Here is a 19,321-nt window from a genome sequence, read left to right as displayed (position 1 = left end):
GAAATAGATGCCCAGTGGGCTAACTTCACCAGCCTGTGGGCCAGCAGGCAAGCTTAGTGCCTTTACCTGTCGGCCTGGGGAGGACCTGCCGTTGTCCTCCAGCAATCATCCCTTTATGCTAGCAGCTAATCACCAAACAGCCAAAACCCAGAGGAGACTGTGCCCAGCAAGCCAAGAGCAGGCAGAGAGTGGTCAGGCCCTGCCTTGTGGCTGAAAAAACGGTTTATGGAGAGCAAAGAGGCAAAGTGTCCTTCTCCAGGTGCTCAGAGGCTGTGTGGGGTACCGGTGGCTCAGGAAGGAGGCCATGGGTGCCATTAATGGTGGGCAGCGTGCATGGGTGGGTGTGGACTGAAGGGGCAACACCCTTCCCTCCCCTCTTGGGTGGGAGTCACTAGGAAAGTATTTTTTCGGCCTCTGTGGGGTGAGTCACCGAGTGTGAGCATGGGAGGAACAGGCAGGAGCCCTCGGCAGGCCAGGACAAACATGTGGCAAGTGGCAGAGGCGCCACGCACACCGCGGAGGCATGAGGGGAGCTGCTGTGCAGGGTGGGGGCGGCGGGAGCCAGAGCATCCCAGTGGGTGGCCAGCCGTGTGCCGGCACTGCTGAGCAGCCACCACCGTATCGGTCTTCCCCTGTCCCTACAGCGAGGACATCCAGTACCCACCACCAGCTCAGCAAGGGGAGCAGAGGTCTGCCTGGGGGAGGGGGCAGCTCTGGCAGGGGGCTACTGGCAACCTGCCCCTTCCTGTTTACTGCCTGGGGAGCTGCATGGCCGATGTGCATGGTGTGCGGGGCAGATGTGCGCAGGAGATGAAGGCACGCCAGTGTCCTGGAGTTAAACCGTTCAGCAGATGATGAGCTGCTTCCTTCCAAGTTTTAGTCCAAGCACAAGGCTGCATAATCTTGCCAGAAACATCTCCACCGGCACCCTTTGGAAGTTGTGTTTTATATTTACTGTTTGGCTTAGGCATCTGGAAGCTTCTAGCTTGCAAACGACAGCTTTAGGTCGTTTAGCTTCCAGCCGCTTTCCTCAAAGTTTTAAGTCAGGTGTGACTGTCATGTTTCTGGATGTCTCCCTTCCCTGCAGGTGGGGGGCTGGCCCAGCCCCACATCCCAGGGCTGCAGGCAGAGCGCTCACCTACTTGTCTTGCAGCACTTGGTGCTGGCTGATCTTGGGGGTGGCTTGGCTGTAAGGTGCACAATTTTGTGCTTGGCAGTTGTGCACCCTTGTGAGGTGCAATGCTCTACTTTGCAGCGCGGAAAGCTTGCTTCTGAATTGCCAGGAGCTTGCAGCAAGCCCTTGGGCTGCAGGGATGGGGAGCTGTGCCTCCTGACTCTCCTTTTGCCTTCCTGGCTTGCTCGCTCATGGCCATGGGTCTAGATGAAGAAGGTGCCCCGGAGCCAGCCCCGGTCTGGCAGACTTGCTGCCCTGTTGGGATGCAACTCTACTGGACTGGTGGAAGGCTATCCATTTCCACATTGGTTAAGTGAAAGTAGAATGGAGCCGTGTCCAGCCCTTGGGCATTGCTGCTGTTGGAGTACAAAAACACTCAGACTCAGATTTTCCAGGCTCTCCTGGGCTGTCAGTTCTCTGCAAACAACCCTAACCTGGCTCAGGGTGCTGAGTGTTAGCAAAGGAGAGGGGAGAGCATCAGAAGTGAGAGGTGAAGATGTCCCTCCCCATCCGCTGGCTCTGTGCCTTGGAAATCCCTTCAGCTTTGCAGGGACAGCAGGCTAGAGGAAGAGGGGTGGAGGAAGGAGGCTGCTAGCCTGGAGTGTCCATGCGCGTGGACAGCAGCTCCTCTCTGTGCAGACTGCCCAGGGCAGGAGCTGCTCTAGAAACACAGCCGTGATTGCAGAGTGTGGCTGGGAAAAAACATTACATGGTTTTGGGGCCCAGGCCAAGTCTGTGCATTTTGCAGAAGCCTCGCAAGATGGATTTCCCCAGGCATTTTCTCTTCTGGCACAAAACAGGCTGAAACGTGCCACCCAGAGCCAAGCACTCCCATCCTTCAGAAGGTCTTCATCTTAGGGCCGTGTTCATGGCTTCAAGGAGGCCATGTTAGCCCATCTTTCTCTCTACACACCTCTGATAGTTTCCGACCCAGCTCCTGAATCTGCCTCAAACCTCCTTGTTTGGATGACTGCCTGTTTATCCAGCATGTGCTGTCAGTGCTGCATCCCTGCTCCCCATTGTACCCTACACTTGTCCCTCTCTGAGTTCCTCATGCCCTCTGTGTGCATTTTCAGGGAGAACCTGGACCACCTGGTGACCAAGGGCGGGAAGGACCCCTCGGACCACCTGGCGACCAGGTAAGAGCTTGGATTAACCTTCTGGATCCCAGGTAGAAGTGGTTGGGGCAGTGGGGAGAGTGGAGTAGGGGGTTTAACTGATGCCACAGAATCCTGAGGCAAGTTCTCAGCATCTTCCAGACCAGGTAGCAAAGCTGGTGAAAAGGGGCAGGGACTCAGAATATGAACAGGGCTTAAAAAAATGGAGACTTGGCTGCTGGGCTGGGGACAGAACAAACTCCACACCATTTCCCAGTCCCATGGATACAGATGTCAACGTGTCTGACAGATTTGGAAAATGGCAAGTGCAAGCTACAGCGACACAAAAAATGTTCAGGCCTGGGGCCAGATGCTACTCACCTTGGTCAAGGGAGTCAATGAGACATCTTGTGTCAGTGAGGTTCCCAGCAGTGTCCCTGACACCCCTGGCATCTGCAGAGGCAGTCTGTCCTAAAGCCAGTGCTCCTCAAGTCTACTTGCTGCAAGGTCTGGTCCTCCTGATCTCTGGGGTCTGCTTGTTCTCATATGCCTCAAAAACCAGATCTCAGACACTGCGGGCTTTCTGGAGAGCAGAGCTGGCTACCTCCAGCCTGGGGAAGGCTCCTGTCCCCTGCACAATTGAAGGCTCTTTCTTCCCAATGACATAGCTCCCAGTTGGTAACTCTGGGCATGGAGGTGTTGCTGGGTTAATCCTCCATGGCAATAGCACTGATTGCAGTGGCCAATGCTATCTTTGCACCTGAGCAAGCATGCTTTGACATCACCCTTGGCTGGGGCTCTGTGGGACAACTCCCCTCCTACCTGTACCATCAGAGTTTTGACAGAGCCCAAGATACAGGGAAGTATTGAGATAAACGTTGCCACACTGGTGGAACACTGCTTCCACAAGAGGTGAAGCATGGAGACCAACGTGCAGTCAAAGATGAGACAACTTTTGAACTCGTTTACGGTTGACCAAGTATTGAAGACCCCTGAAGGAGATGTGACGTACAGGACAGCCGTGAAAGGTCTGCTGTTGCATTCACATTGTCCCCAGTATGGGTGACCCCCACAGCAGACCTGGACCGTGCTGCAGCTGGAGGAAAGGACATGCTTGTGGCAGGGTTGTGCTTGCCTGAAGTTGGGCTTCCCTCAAGCCTATCTTGTGCTAGTGAAGAGCACTAAATTCACACAAGAGGATTATCCAGATCCTACTGTCTGTAGCTGAGCTCTTGCCACAACCAAAAAGCGTCTGGCAGCATCCAGCTTGTTGGGCACCACCATGGTGACAGGTGTCATTTTGGGAGGTGGCCCTGGTAGGAAGGCAGCTCTTTGGATGTGTGCATGTAATGGACTTGGTGCTGCAGCCTGACAGCAGTGAAGGAGGGACAGGCTGGAGCCGCTCTCAAGTTCAAGGCAGGAGAAGTACTGTGCAGAAGACGACAGAGTTAAGATGGAGATTTGATGCAAGACTGGGAGATGAAGCTGTGCAAGCATGGTGGGGAGCCAGGATGGGACAGATCCTGCCTTCAGGCAGCTTTCACTGGTGGGGAGGAAGAGGAGGAGAAAGGAGAAAGAATGGTCTTCCTGCTGTGTCACTGAGCCTGCGGGACACCAGCTTTCCCTCCCTAGCACTGAACTTCAGTCAAACCCCTATCAGAGAGGGAAGCATCACAGAAGCAGCTCTGATGCCTGCCCAGACCAGTGACGGCCCCAGCGTCTCCACCACACCAGCGAGATTTCAAAAGCCATTGTGAAGTGAGGACGTTTTTTCCATAAGCTAAGGAAGAATGCTTCTGCTCATCCAAATTAAAAATAAATGCATAATTTGGCTTAGGCAAGAGCAAGAATTTGGCAAACACAAGTGTTTTTCAAGCCACGTTATCTGCAAGCTCTGGCTCTGGGACCATATTTCTCTTGGCCAGGGGAAAGGGCTCCCGCTAACCTGTGACTCCCTTTCATCCTCTTTCTGTCCCAGAGAAGCTAAAGGTCAGCACGCTTTTTCCCCGATCCTCGTGGGCAGGTTTGGTGGTCACACTCTCTTCCTGACCAATGTGCCCATCCCTCCTGCGGTTCTTAACATACCTAGACAGGTAGCAAACAGGGAACTGCTAAAGATTTCCTAACCTGAAATCCTGCATCTTCATAAATTCCTCTGGGGCCACGAGGGATTTGTGCTGTGTGCTACAGCGAGGACACGCACGGCCAGCGCGAGCCAAGGGTGCTGTGGATCCAGCTTTGGCTGATTTCAGTGATCATGAGTTTCTGTCCCTCCTTTCCAGCTTTTTCTCTTCTGGGCTTTTGTGCAGAAATAAGGTCACATGCCTTTGAGCAGTTCAGTGATCTGCACTGCGCTGTGTAATTTTAAGCCCTTTGTGCCCTCATGTACACCTTTCTTTGGAAGAAGGGTATGCGCAGCATGCATGGATGTTTGGTACCAGCCTCTCCCAGCCGCTGTCATGCAAAGAGGAGCAGGGATGGCAGCTGGAGGGGATCTCAGCTTCCTCAGCTTCCAGGTGGTGAGAGAACCAGCAAAGTTGGGTTAGGTTGAGCCACCATGCTGAAGGCAGCTCCCAAAAGGTCAGAGGTGCTGCTGATGGACTGAAAATACGGAGGAAATTCTTGGGCCTGCGTTGCTGCTATGCTGAAGCTCAGGTACCATTGAGCAAGTGCTGTCTTCTGCCTGCAGTAACGTGGCTTGTCGCAGGAAATATTTCAGATGTCGGGAGTATTGAACTGGCATGCCTGCTGCCCACAGCAGCAATGCTGGAGGGGTCTGTTGCTGAGCCATCACTCTATCCCGCCACAGCTCTCTGCCTCCCTCTGCCCAACTCCGTCATCTCCATTGCCTGGGGACTGGTTGCACACCCAGCTCCTCATGAGATGCTGCCTTGATGGAGTGTTTGGACCCGTAGGCAAGAGCATCATCACCCAATCATTACCCCCCACCATTACCAATCTCCTGGCCAGTAAACCCTGTGAAGGGCTGTTGGCACTGAGCAAAAGGTGGAGGGGCTGCCTTGGATGTCTGTGGGAGCTCTCGGAGAAAAAAAATTCTCCTCCCGCCTCCTCTCTTGTCTCTGGTCAGACCCGCAGCTGACAGAGCAAGCGGCCGCTGCCCAGATGGGATGTGGCAGAGTGACAGCTTTGCTCCGTTCCAGCACATGCTGTCAAGGCTCTGCAGCCTCCTGAGGACAGAAACTCCCTGGAGCCCCAGAAGGGCCTCTGCCAGCCTGGCTGCGACCCAGACGTGTCCAAGCCTAGAAGCACGGGGAGGGCCTCTGTGGAGAGAGGTCTGTGTCACCTTCAGGGTGATGTGCTCCACCAAGAACTGCTCTGTGCCCTGGGGGCACCTCTGTCACAGCTGATGAGATGCCACTGCGTGACCCAGCTGTGCTTTGCTGCTGGAAAGCATCATCCCTGCCCCTCTGGTCCTCTCCCCCACCCAGTCCTCCGTTACTGGACTGAGGTGTGGAGGAGAGGGATGGCTTTCAGGGCTTTGGAGGCTCTGCTCAGAGGCTCTTCCCTCCTGCAGCCTAGCTGTCACTGAAAGCACATGGTGTTCAACCCATGTCTGCAGTGTCACACCTTGGCCCAGAAAGCTTCTTGTTTTGCCTTGCATTCAGCAGGGACCTGGCCAGGGCTGCCTCCAGTGGAGCTCTGCAGGGAAAGCAGGGTGTAAGGAAGCGTGGGGAGCTGCAGCCTGTGCAGGCAGGGCTGCACGGGGGGAGCCAGGCACAGCTCCTGAAGCATCTCCCCACCTGCCCTAACCCCTATCAATAGGTCCTTTCTTGTGAGGCGGAGGTGACTCACCGATGGGTGGAAGGCACAAGGCAGATGCCCCCACCCACCGCATCATGAAATGAAGGGACCAGCCCTTCAGGGCAGGAGCAACATCAAGACAAAGTCCCTGTTGTGAGAGCTCTTTATGTTTCCCTAGGGCGAGCCTGGACCCCCAGGACCCAAGGGCTACAGGGGAGATGATGGCCCTCGCGGCAATGAGGTCAGTGCTGCTTCATCACCACATCTTCTGGGGGCGGGGAATGAAGGGAGATGCTGCCCGTTAGAGTTGCCTCCAAATCCCTTGGATCTTGAAAATCTGTTGTAGGCACAAACTCGGGTGCTAGCTTCCTGGCAGACACTTCGGGGCATTTTTCATGGGTCCTTAAGGCCATGGCTGCCTTTTTCCCCACCTCCCAGGGGCCATTTCATGGAGATGGTAGAGCCACACCACAAGTCACATAGCTTCCCATCACAGAAACTGGGGGAGCCGCTCTCCAAGGGTAACCACCTGAATCTGCCTGCAGATTTGATCCCCGGGGCAGGGGCCAAGCTGAATCCCAAGCCCAGCTGTGGACTTTGCATTGCTCTTGTAGAAGCAAAACACCTCCTATGTATGATGGGCTTGTGATGGTAGCTGGGTGACTTGGAAGGCATCATCTTCACAGCAGAAAGGAGAGTGTGCAAGGCTTGAATGGTTCTTCTGCTCCTTCTAGGGCCCGAAGGGATTGCCTGGAGCACCTGGGCTGCCTGGAGACCCTGGCCTGATGGGAGAAAGGGTGAGTGGTATTTGGGGAGATTGCATGCCATATGGAAAGGATGTACAACAGGCTGGTTCTACACAAATGAGATGCTGGGAAAATTTGCAACCAGCCAGCTTTTGAATATGCATCACATCTGCAAGCTCAGAGCACTATATTTTGGGACATACTTTCCAGCAACAAAGACCTGATACTTCCCAGTTTGTTCCCAGTCTGTGGCCATATCCCCAGTCTCTGAGACTGATAACATCACTCTCCTTTCAGTGGCTGTACAGGTCACACAGAAACAAGATGGCCTTTTTACCTGCGGGTGCCAGTGTTCAACCCACCAGTCACCTATTTTTTGCACAGACATTTTGCTGTGGAGATAAACTGTCCAAGGAGGGCAGGACCCTGCTGCCATGCTATCTAAGGGATCTGCTTTTTATTATCTCACATATTTCTTCCTTCCTTTCCAGGGGGAGGATGGTCCTCCTGGGAACGGCACGATTGGATTCCCAGGTGCCCCGGTAAGTTTTTGTGCTGCTGCTCTGAAATAATGTAAAACCATTATTCCTGCTTGTCCAACCTAACAAGCTTGCTTTTCTTCATCCTCAGGGGCGGCCAGGAGACAGAGGTGACCCTGGTATTAATGTAAGTGTGCTGCTTCTTCATACACCCTACAGAAATTGCCCTGGCCGGTAGTTTGGGTCCTAGAGCCTCTCCATCAGCTGCATGGTGAAATGGGTTCCCTGAAGCAGCCTGCTCTTCCAAAGCCCTCTTTTCCTTCTGCCCACCTCTCCCTGCAGTGGATGCTCCTGGTGGAAGTGTTGTGCCTTGGTGTGCTGGTAGTAACACCCGAGGGCAGCAGCCAGGGCTGAGTGCTCTTCAATGCAGCCCCAGAGCCAGAGTTTGGGGTTGGGAGTTCCAGCCAGGGGGGGAGCTGGATGGTGCTGTAACAGTGAAAGCTACCTAAGAAGCTTTCTCCCTTGAGAGCACTGCAATTTGGTGCTAGGGAGACTATATACGGCTCTTCATCCACTTCTCAAGCCAGCTCTCACAAGGTCACTGCATGCCGGCACCAACTTCACCATGCTAACAACAGCTGTCCACAGGAGTCTTGTACATACTGTTTTTCAGGGAACAAAAGGCTATGTTGGTCCTAAAGGTGATGAAGGAGAAGCTGGAGACCCTGGCAATGATGTGAGTAATCTGTATAAAGCTGCATCATTTTTCTCTGTGAACGCAGTGCTTTGAGCTGGGTCTGGGACGCTGCCTTGCCTGTGGGTCAGCGCCCATCGGACTTCGTAAGCCTGCAAGCACCCTTGGCTGCTAAGTGGTGTCTGTGGCAAGGGGACCTCTCTCCAGATGTTAATTTTGTGCCCTACAGCTTATGGCTGGCAAACCTCCAGATCTGTTAGGCTGAGGTAGGTATCATCTCCGCAGGGTTTTGCATGCTTCCAGGTTGCACCCGTGCCCTGCAGAGGGATATTTTCCCAGTGTCCATCCTGACCCCCCCAAGTCCCAGCTCATTTGGTTGGATATAGCAAACTCAGATAGCATTTTTATGGTTAAGCAGGGCTTAGCAGACATCTGGAGGGGAAGGTACCATACTCTGACACACATGAATTTGTGGAATTTGGTTTTGTTTTCTTTCCAGAACCTAACCCCTGGCCCCAGGGGCATCAAAGGAGCAAAGGGCCACAGGGGACCTGAAGGTCGCCCGGTAAGTAAAGACCCTGGCAGGGTTTGCAGTGATGAGTGCTGTGTACCAGGCTGACAGAGCTCCCAACAGCAGGACTCGCCACAAGCTTGCGGTGCTTGGCCCTGCTCACAGCGGGAGCAAGGCAGTTTGAAAACCTGCTGCTGCAGCCTGGGACATGGGTCTCTGAAATCCATGTTCATCCCAAACCAGAGCAGAAAATGCAGATGCTTGTGCTTTTTCATGAGCCAAGCATTCCTGTATGATCAGGTTCAGTACGGGCAAGCAGCCTTTTGAAGTGGCCGTCCTGAACCTGGAAGTCCTTCAGTTCATGTTGAGTCGCCACTTGCTTGTGTTGCCTCATGTTGGCCTGGAGGCTACGGGAGAGGCATCTCCCAAGAAAACAGCATCCATCCATCTACCCATCCACCTGCTGGGTGCTGTGGGGGCAATGCCAAGCCATGTCACACATAGTGTGTGCGCTCACTGCCTGCAGAAAGAGCTTGCCTTCCCACCTCGGTAGGCACTGCGTGCATGGAAGTGGGTGTCCTTTACCCCACGCCCGTGCAGCCCCAGGGCATCATGCAAGCAAGCAGATGTGCCTGCTGAAAACCCAGTGCAGGAGCCATCAACTGGGAAGCCAAGAGAGACTTTTCCAGACTCTGCATCGCTTAGCAAGGTATCAGCAGAGCATGCCCTGGATAGGACTGGGCTGCTCTTGTAACTGCTCTCTCCACGCTTCTGTTTAACAGGGACCACCAGGACCTGTGGGGCCACCAGGACCAGATGTGAGTGGGATGGGATTGGGGTACTGCTTGCTTGCTTGGTCTGTCCTTCCCCTGCCCCACATGATGGCTCCTGGGAGGGAGTCACTGCTGGGGCTGGGTGGTGGCTGCCCCCCGTTACTGTCCCAGTGAGTCTCACTGGCCAGGTTTCCTTTGTGCTGGCCCATCACCAGCCAGTCCCCTCTGTAGTGCACCCCACTTGCACATCATCCATTTCCAGATCAGGACCTGCTTTGAGGGCACAAAGCAGCAGCGGTGGGTGGGGGGGTTGGGGTGGTGGCCAGCACCTGGGAACCTCCACTGTTATTCAAACATTTCTTTACCTCTGTTTTCAGGAATGTGAAATCTTGGACATCATCATGAAGATGTGCTGTGAGTATCCCTGTACCTCTCCTCCCGCCCTGCTCAGCTCCTTGCTTTTACTCTGGCCCCCAGGCAGCACGCAGGGGGGTGCCATGGGCATCGCCCCCCTTCCATAACTCACAGTTAAGTCAATGAGTTGGGGGAGACTTGGATTGGGAGGTCCTCCCTGCAGCTGGAACTGCAACTCAAGAGAGGCAGATCTTTTGCACATTGCTGTCCTTCCTCTTGACCCAGGGCCTTCCAGCTCGATCTCTAGAGCAGGTTGTGCAACTGCGTTTCACTTGTGTGTGCTGCAGTGATCTGCTGTGTCTGTGGCTCTGTACATACACGATTACCCTGCAGGGAAAACACAAGCAAAGTTGTGTAAAATCTTTGTGTGGACCATTTCACAATGGTTTTTTTTCTTAAATAGCAGGGCCTGACTTTCCCCCTCAGAAAAGGGGAGGTCTGTTCTGGGGTGTCTTGCCATGGGGAGCAGCAGTACATGCATGCTGCAAAGGGTTTCTGGCCCACAGCCAGCAGTAAAGTGCTGGAAGGACACAGGGTACTTAGGGGGCTGAGTTTGAGCTCCATCCTCTGGTAATTTCCTTAATCCCTCCAGGATTAGTTTTTATTTTTATTTAAATAGCTATGTCTCAGCATGTGCAGAAACAGGGCTCAGCTGCATGCAGTGCTACCACAATCTGAAACGGGAGTGACATCTGGATATTTCAAACGGGAGGAAAACCTCCATGAGCTAGAATGGTCCGGACCAGGTGTCTTTAGGTTTGCAGAAACACAAACTGGCAGTCTGTGTTAGTGTGTGAGAAACCCTTGTGACAAGCCTTTTAATGTTCTCTCTTTCTCTCCCTTCTCCTCTAGCTTGCTGCGGTGAGTGTTACTTGGCAAAGCTGCTCTGCAAGCATTTCCTAGCCCTTCTCCTTGCTTGCACCCTTCCCTTTCCCTGCACCTTGCCTTCTGCTACGGAGCTGTGGTGAGAGCCTGGGAGGGGGGACTGAACATGAGCAAGGCAGGGGAGGGCAGCAAGCCCTCCTGGGGGGGGCTGCATCGATTCAGAGGCTGCTGTGGCTGGGTCCTACAACTGGAAAACTGTTATCACAGTGCCCTGTGCCAGCGAACTGCAGGAGGATTTTCTCCCCCCTTTTTGCAGTTGAAAGGGACGTCAGTTCAGATCATGCTGTGGATCCAGCTCTGTCCTCCTCCTTCCAAATCCTGTGCTGGCCTGCAGAGAAATGCATTGGGGTTTTGTTTCTCTGATGCTGTCTCGATGGGTTGGGTTTGCAGTCCAAGGAAGGGCCAAGTTGGGAAGCGCCAAGGGCACATGATGTCCTTCAGCTATGGGAACGAGGGGAGCAAGCTGAGTCAGCCTCCTCCTCTGGCCCACCAGTGTCACCTCTGCCCTCCTGGGCTGGGTGAATGGAAGAAGTGAGGAGGCTTATGAGGAAATGGGTTTTGGAATAATTACTGGGTGTTTTAAGGGTACTTACAGCTTGGAAACGCTACGTGTCTTATAAGGGGCACTGAGCAAAATGCAAATGGAAAAATTAGTAAGCTGACTCTCAAGTCTCCTATGTAGCATGCTTTGCGGGTAGGTGGGACACAGGCACCCACCTGGGCAGGACTAACCAGGCTGACATCAGCTGCTTGCGTTGGTATGCCTCCCTGCAAAGCTGGCTGCTCTGAGCCAGCTGCTCAGCTAGAAAACACAAGCCCCTCCACTCCTGTGCCTTGCTGCAGAGTGCACCTGCGGTCCCGTCGACCTCCTCTTCGTGTTGGACAGCTCGGAGAGCATTGGCCTGCAGAACTTCCAGATTGCCAAGGACTTCATCATCAAAGTCATCGACCGCCTGAGCAAGGATGAGCGTGTGAAGGTGAGATTTCCACCGAGTGCCAGGTTATACTTCTGTCCATGTGTTTATTTTTTCACTGCAAGCGGAAAAATGAGGAGATGCCTCATTTCAAAGAGCCTCCACAAGGCTTAGCTTCAAGTGTGTAACCAAGGTGGGTCTTGTTTTCTCCCAGATGCATGGACTGACGGAGATGAGACAGCAGTTTGTTATCCCAAAATACAGACATTTCACTCTTTCTGGGCAAAGAGGCTCTGCCTGCTGTGGCTGTGAACTCTTCTTCCATGTCCCAGAGCAGATGGTTCATAAAGCATTTGCCTGATCCATCAGTCTCCTTGTGCTGATGAGAATTTCAGGTGGCTGGAGCAGATAACACATGAGGTGTGTTGCAACTCACCCTAGCTCCCTGATGGCCAGGCATCCCTGTTTTTCCCTAAGCTTGGCTTTAGGTTACCAGTTAAGCACACTACTAAAAAAGGACCTTTGCAGCCCAAAACAGCAATATTGCCTCAGTAGTGAGTCTTCCAGTCTGAAGAGGGACACAAACTCTCATGCCCATAACTCTTCCCTGATAACCCGCTGTGCGTGGGAAATCTCGTTTACCTCTGTGGTTTGGAAGGGATGTTTAGGATCCAGCCTTTCCTTAAGGTATAACCAGACACATCCGTAGCACAAGGGCTGTAAAGCCACACCAGCACACCACTGGACGCTCATGTGGGCACACGTGGGTCTCTTCAGCTGGCAAAGAGACGGTAATGAGCAGAAAGGCCAGAGCTGTGCAGCAAAACCACTGTGCTGGAAGAAAAGCAGAAGTTTTGAAAACAGATCTATTCCTAGCTACCCACCATGGCCAGTGGTTTGTGTTGAGACTGCTGAGCACTGCTGAGCTGGGATACCTGGGTTTGGGTCTTGTTTCACTGCCTGGCTCACTGAATTGGTCCCCACGTACATCCAGTCCTGTTGGGGCTCCTGCAAGGAATGGGGCAGAGGAGGGGCAGCAAAGGCTGCTGCAAAAGTGTTTGGTACAAACCACCAGCAGGATTTCTGAGCCTCCAGGGCCCCCTGAGGTTTCTCGCCCTAACTGGCTTCTGTTTCTTCCAACAGTTTGAAGCTGGGGAGTCTCGTGTGGGCGTTGTGCAGTACAGCCATGACAACACGCAGGAGCTGGTGGCCATGGGGGATGCCAACATAGACAACATCGGGGCACTCAAACAGTGAGTCGGGGGGGCAGGTCTCAACACATCATGCAGAGACCTGACCTAGGGACACCTACTACCTCACACCCTCCATCTCCAGGCCAGCAGCTCCCGCAGCTGCAAGGATGCTAAATGTTCTTTAGTGGAAAGTAGTCGTTGGTGACATTGTAGGTGGTGCTGAGGCTGAGGAGCTTGCCAGTTTTTCACCCAAAGCCCCATGCAGGGATGTTGCCCTGCCTCACAAATGTGTCAGAGATGTTCCCAGGGGCTCCTTCAGTATTCATGGGACAGGGCTCGCAGGCTCACTGGTATCTGTGCTTGCAGGGCAGTGAAGAACCTGAATTGGATAGCTGGGGGTACCTACACTGGAGAAGCTCTGCAGTTCACCAAGGAAAACCTGCTGCGGAGATTCACCTCTGACAAGCGCGTTGCCATTGTCATCACAGACGGACGCTCCGACACGCTGCGGGACCCTACCCCGCTCAGCTCCCTATGCGATGTCACCCCAGTAAGGGCACAGGGGGAGCACCCTGCCTGCAGGGAACCGCTGCCCAGCGGCTGTGCATCAGAGTAGTGCAGGCTTTCTGGGGATCTCCGTGTCTTTGCTACCCAAGGCTAGGGCAGGGGAGCCACGTGTCACTAGAAGCACTCTTGCAAAGTGACAGGCGTTCAATTTTATTAATGTGTTAAATGACAAACACATCCAGTGATGGACTCTAACTTCCCTGCAGGTGGTTTCCCTTGGGATAGGCGACATTTTCCGGAACCCTCCAAATCCAGATCACCTGAATGACATTGCTTGTTTAAGCAGACCGACCAGGCCAGGACTGTCCATACAAAGGGACAACTATGCTGAGCTCCTGGATGACACCTTCTTGCAGAACATCACCTCGTACGTCTGCCAAGGTGGGTGAGGTGATGATGTGGCTGGAGGCAGTCAGGAAGGTGGTGAGGAACGCAGGCTGCCCTCCCTTGCCTTCCCCCAGTCATGCTCTTAAGCAGGTGGTGAGGGAAGAGAACGGCATCCAAGGTTTAGTTAAACAAGAGACACTTCGTGTCTCAGAACACTTTCCAGCTGGGTCTAGGTCCTCTCCTGCTGCAGGACATATCTGTCCATAGCATTTTTTAAGCACACACCTCTGCACTTTCTGGTGCACATTTACCTCTGCACTTTCTGGTGCACATTTACCTCTGCACTTTCTGGTGCACATTTACCTCTGCACTTTCTGGTGCACATTTACCTCTGCACTTTCTGGTGCACATTTACCTCTGCACTTTCTGGTGCACATTTATATCCTCTGCACAGTGCCTTGCACAGCGTGGCTGTGATAGAGGTGAGTGTTTGCCCCTAGGGAAGCTATAGGAGAAGTGGTTTCCCTGGTGACATTAGTCTTTCTAATTTTCTTAACAGAGAAGAAATGTCCGGACTACACCTGCCCAAGTGAGTATTTAATCCTTGTGCCACAGGAAGGAGTTGTGGGTGCTGTGGTGGGCAAAGCGGGAGTTTGTGTTTCTGGGGATGCATGGCTTGGACACCTCTCACAACAGGGAGGCTCCTAGGCTGGAGAAGCAAGCAAGCCTTGTCAGGCACTTGCAGGGTCTCCATACAAATATCAGCCACAAGCACCTGGGGGAAAAAGCCTAGTCAGTTGCTTTTCTGGCACCTCAAACCTAGAGAGGAGGCTGTGCCAGATTTTAGCCCCCCCAGGCTTTAGCTGAGGCAGGTAATGAGATCAATTGCTATGTGATTGTGGGAGCACAAGGGAAAATCGGCACCATGGCAGGGAGGTTTGGTTCTGGAAAAGTGAGTACAGGGAGGACTTTAGTGGGGTACACATCCAGGTCAGAAGTGTATACAATCCTCAGACTCCTCATGGAAAGAAGCTAGCCAAGGGAGATGAAGTGGTTCCCCAGGCGTGCCAGGACAACGCTGTATTTAAGCAACAACTGTCACTAGATTGTCCAAGCCAGGCAAGTATGTGGGAATGCAGCCTTTCAATAAAAAAAAAAAGAGTGAAAGGACAAGCATGGGGGACAGCACTGGGGTAGAGGACACCAAGCTAGCAAATACGCAGGGAGTGGGGATTTCCCAATTCTGACAAGGCAGGAAGCCTGCGAGACAACCAGTGCCTTCACCGCTTTCTGTGGACAAGGCAGGAGGAGCAGCGCAGTGTAACGAACCCTGGGCCTTTCCCCTTGCAGTCACCTTCGCCGGGCCGGCGGACATCACGCTGCTGGTGGACAGCTCCACCAGCGTGGGGAGCAAGAACTTCGAGACCACCAAGAAGTTCGTGAAGCGGCTGGCGGAGCGGTTCCTGGAGGCTGGCAAGCCTGCCGATGACTCCGTGCGCATCTCAGTCGTCCAGTACAGTGGCAGGAACCAGCAGAAAGTGGAAGCTCAGTTCCAGTACAACTACACGGTCATCGCCAAAGCCATTGATAACATGGAGTTCATTAACGATGCCACAGACGTCAATGCCGCCCTTCGGTACATCACGGGGCTGTACCAACGGTCATCTCGTGCTGGGGCAAAGAAGAGGGTGCTGGTGTTTTCTGATGGCAACTCTCAAGGCATCACTGCAAAGGCCATTGAGAGGGCTGTGCAGGAAACTCAGCAGGCTGGCATCGAGATCTACGTGCTGGCAGTGGGCAACCGAGCCAATGAGCCCAATATCCGTGTCCTGGTCACAGGGAAGAGCGCAGATTATGATGTGGTCTATGGGGAGCGCCACCTCTTCCGTGTGCCTGACTATACCTCTCTGCTGCGTGGTGTCTTCTACCAAACTGTCTCCAGGAAGATAGCTGTTGACTGAGCATCTGGGTGGGTTTCTGCCAAGGCCATACCTGCTTCTGTCTTGCCTTAAAATGAAAATCAACAAAACAAAACAAAAAAAATAACAGTATTCTTGACCAACTTGAGGAATCTGAGTCTATGCAGATAGCCATAGTGCCACAGCCTGGCTGTGCATAGTCCCCTTCCTTCTCCCCCTGCTTCATCATCTTCATCTCCACTCTGTTAGCCTCAGACTTCCCTCCCTGTCCGTGACTGCCTCTCCCTCCCCACAGCAGGCAAACACAAGCACACCTAGCAATAAGCTGTCAGAACACCAATAACAACCTCATCCCACTTTTTTTTTGCCAAGAAAGAATCATGATGAGGAATTTTGTACCACTAAAGACTAGCCTGGTCTCATAAGGCTGATTATGCTCTTTTCAGATACAGGGTTTTATGTTCATTTGCTTCTTTCTTTCATACATCAGCTGAGCACTTGCCCAGCTCACAATGGTCCTAACCCAATGCTGTGCTACAAGTGAAACATTCAACGCTTCAGCAAGCTTTGAGAGGGGATCATTGTCACGGCTGGCAGGTTTGGTTTATATCTCCCATGCTTGGCAAGAGAGGGCTGGACTACATTACCCAAGCTGGGTGGAAGCATCTCTGACCTCCAGTGCCATGGGATGGGGCATTGACTTCCCAGGGCTGAGGTAGAGGTAGGTGGTGGAGCATCCCTCTGCACTGACACCCATTCAGGGCAGGGAGGCTGGGCACCGACCAAATGAAAGATGGACAGCAGCACCGGGGAGGGAGGAAACCCTAAAAGAAGCTATGTAACTGCACTCCTTCACTAACTGATCTCATGGTCCTACAGTGAAACCAGGAACCTCATGAATAACCTGATGACTTGTGTTATGGTCCAAGCTCCATTCTGGAAAATCTCTCTGAGCCCAGTTAGTGGGTTTTTTAATATGTATATTTTTTTTTTATTTTTATTCCAAAATTGCCAAGCTGTCTAATTCCCAGTGAGCTCTCTGGGTGTAGTTTCTATAGGACCATCTAGGAGTTAGGCACCTGGACCCCAGGGGAACCCACTAACTGTACTATATATCAAATTAGGACCTCATCCACAGCCCAGATAAGTCAAGGGAAAGGCTGCCATTGTCTGCTGGGGTTTTTGACTCACACCCTACAGATATACTGACAAAGGTGCTATCACTACATGGGTGATGTGGGCCCTTGGTGTTTACACAATTGTTTCCAGGACCACGCTGAAGATGTGGTTTGGCTGGGTGAGATTGTTTCAGCACTTCCATTGGTGCTCTTGCTATGAATTCATGCGCTTCCGGGAAAGCAACAGTGATTGCGAGGTATCAGCATCCCAAACTCTTTACTCTGTATCCAAAACCCAATCGTACAAGTTAGTTTTATTTTATGCCTGTGTTTTACTAAAAATTGTCCACTTTGGAAATTTGTCAAATAAATTGTTTTCCACAATCTCTTGAGAAGTTTGTCTGACTTGAATTTCAAGGGCTCCAAATATTCAAAAGTCACCTGGTAGCATAGATGTTGCCGGGATCTGGGAGGACTCCAGCAGAACTTCTCACATAAAACTGTAAGGAACAGAAGAAGAGATATATTGCTTTTGCATCACATATCTGCCTATTACTGAATGCCGTGGATTTGAGAAATACTGTGAATCTTTTCATCTATTAAATAGTGCATAAAAATGTTACGAGAAGAGCACCGAGGTCTCAGAGGATGGGAAATGGTTGTGCAGATTCCATTTGCCTTCTGGTTGCAAAAAACCAAACCTACACAAGTATGTACTGTTGTTTCCAGAAGACCAAGTGCAGAGGGATGGTGATCAGCAGCAGCAGAGGTAAGCTGTGTTTGCTTTCTACTTATGTCCAGCATCCCTCCCCATGGGCATGTAGGGATGCTGCTCTGCAGGCAGGGCTGGTGGTGAAAGTATCAAACATCTCATCCAGCTTTGCCAAGTTCAGTGCTCCCCAAATACTCTGTTTATCTCCTAAGACAGCTATAAAAGCTTTGGGGAAGCTCCCAGGCCACATCTGTACATCCCAGGGTTTTGTTGCAACCTTTCCCTGTGGATGCATGCAAAGTCACTTGCTCCCCAGACTGCAGAGCACATTCATGTCCTGTTTCTGTAACAGAGAGGCACTGCCTTGCTTCCCCCGTGTCTCATGTCCTCCTCTTAGTCATGCTCTCTCCTGGGCCAAGCATCTCAGTTGAGATGCTTGTTGAACTCCCCAACCGACTATCCTGCAGTGCTGGGATCACCTCTGGGCGGGCTCTGCGGGTGGCTGCGGTTTGAATCAGCTGTCCCGCTCTCGTCTCCATGGGAAGTTAGGAAAAAATACCTTCACATCTGCCCTAGTACAGGCAGTTATTGTTACAGCTCCAGAAACATTTCTAAGTGGCCCACCGCAGTCCTCAGTATGAATCATCCATGGAGGAAGGGAACACGATGCAGACAGGCCCCTGGGTTAGACACTGGCTGGGATGCACGGCTGCCAGTAAGGCAGGGTGGGGAAAGGAGCTGCCCCCCCTCCCCTGCACAGCTCCTGCACCCCCCTGGGGGTATGCCCCCCTCACAGCCCCACCGGGCTTTGTCAGTGCAGGGGTGTACAAGGCAGCTGGGGAAAGCTCTTTGTGTTTGGGCTGGTTTACAGCTTTTTGCTAAAAAAGCAGGTGACAGGAGGGATTTTTCCTCCTTCTGTATGCTGCCACCCCCCAGCCATGCCCTTGCTTTTTCCCTTTACTGAAAGGGGTAAAAAATCCCAGACCCGCAGAACGTGTTGGTTTCTAAGCCTCAGTTCTGCAGTTTTTTCAGTTTTCCCCACAAGACAAATTAAACATTCCCTTTAAATTCCAGTTTTCCCAGAAGAAACAGTTTTAAACAGTCTGGTAGCAAGCTAGCTTCCCCAGAAGACTGGGACCAGCAGGAATTTTTGAGCAGTGCCCAATGTGTTGAGGCATGTTGCCTTGTCTCTCACCACTCTTGCTCACTGTCCAGGCAGGTTCACAGGAGCCTTAATCAAGTGCTTGGGCCAAAATCAGACCTGATATGCTGGACCCATTTTGTCTTCCATTTCTGGTTATATTTACTCACCTCTTTAAGTCTCAATTTTTATGCTTCCATTACAGGGAAGGTCAAAAATGCCTCTGCCTGCAGGCCTTCTTTGTTAAATTTCAGATGTTCTCCAGATGTTCATGTTCAGCGAGGGGGTTTATGTAACAACAACAGAATTTGGGCCGCATTTCTGTTTTCCTCTGACTAAACACTCCTTATTTGAGGCAATGCTGATTCACAGCCTTTCACAGGAATATGATGGCAAGGGAAGAAGGGGATTGCTGAGGCCGCTTTACCAGCGTGGTAGGACTCCTAGAACACGCACCCTACAAGTAATGCAAAAAATCAACAACACAACAGGCTGGGACAGTACTGTGGGACTGCAATCCTAAAGAACAGAATGAAAAGTGATGTAAGAGAGGTAAAGTGGTAAGTGAGAGAGAAATATCCTGCCCGGTTAGCTCTTGTAAATGAGAATAGAAGACTGTCTGCACTTGGGAAGCCCCAAGAGGCTCACCCACTCCTGCCCATTGATGCTGCTCATCTGTCCAGACTCACCCAGCCCTGGAGCAGGTCTGCAGATCAGTTGATTGCCCTGGTCATTTTTTCTCCATGGACATAGAATGCGGCACAAGGTCCTGCCTGGCACCATGTAGTGTACCCGTACAGTCCTGAGGTCCGAGTCATTTCCCTGTGCCCTGGTAGGTACTTGCCCCCACCACTGATGGGAAGGCACAGTAGCATCATGCACGCTACCCCTGGGC

At 52.4% G+C, this 19,321-nt stretch overlaps 1 protein-coding gene and 1 long non-coding RNA gene across 2 annotated transcripts in view; one reads left to right on the top strand and one right to left on the bottom strand.

Moving 5' to 3' along the window:
- The window catches only part of COL6A1 (collagen type VI alpha 1 chain), a 25,687-nt gene extending 8,730 nt beyond the window's left edge, over nt 1-16,957 (top strand). The window contains exons 20-35 of the mRNA XM_055717880.1: nt 2,251-2,313; nt 6,212-6,274; nt 6,768-6,830; nt 7,271-7,321; nt 7,410-7,445; nt 7,932-7,994; nt 8,452-8,517; nt 9,246-9,281; nt 9,614-9,650; nt 10,503-10,511; nt 11,379-11,512; nt 12,593-12,702; nt 13,009-13,192; nt 13,416-13,590; nt 14,096-14,125; nt 14,887-16,957. Coding sequence (XP_055573855.1) covers nt 2,251-2,313; nt 6,212-6,274; nt 6,768-6,830; nt 7,271-7,321; nt 7,410-7,445; nt 7,932-7,994; nt 8,452-8,517; nt 9,246-9,281; nt 9,614-9,650; nt 10,503-10,511; nt 11,379-11,512; nt 12,593-12,702; nt 13,009-13,192; nt 13,416-13,590; nt 14,096-14,125; nt 14,887-15,497 — 1,731 coding nt within the window. The 3' untranslated portion in view covers nt 15,498-16,957. The remainder of the gene's footprint in view (nt 1-2,250; nt 2,314-6,211; nt 6,275-6,767; nt 6,831-7,270; nt 7,322-7,409; nt 7,446-7,931; nt 7,995-8,451; nt 8,518-9,245; nt 9,282-9,613; nt 9,651-10,502; nt 10,512-11,378; nt 11,513-12,592; nt 12,703-13,008; nt 13,193-13,415; nt 13,591-14,095; nt 14,126-14,886) is intronic.
- LOC129736609 (uncharacterized) lies at nt 16,955-19,321 on the bottom strand. Its single transcript, XR_008733458.1, has 3 exons — nt 19,116-19,321; nt 18,597-18,883; nt 16,955-17,073 (listed from the first exon to the last, which is right to left on the bottom strand). It is a non-coding gene; the product is annotated as an uncharacterized LOC129736609 (long non-coding RNA).

Source organism: Falco cherrug, chromosome 8 (genome assembly GCF_023634085.1).
Source record: "Falco cherrug isolate bFalChe1 chromosome 8, bFalChe1.pri, whole genome shotgun sequence".
NCBI classification, from domain to species: domain Eukaryota; kingdom Metazoa; phylum Chordata; class Aves; order Falconiformes; family Falconidae; genus Falco; species Falco cherrug.
The sequence above is the reverse complement of the archived record's forward strand: the minus strand, read 5'-3'. Positions and strand labels throughout refer to the sequence as shown.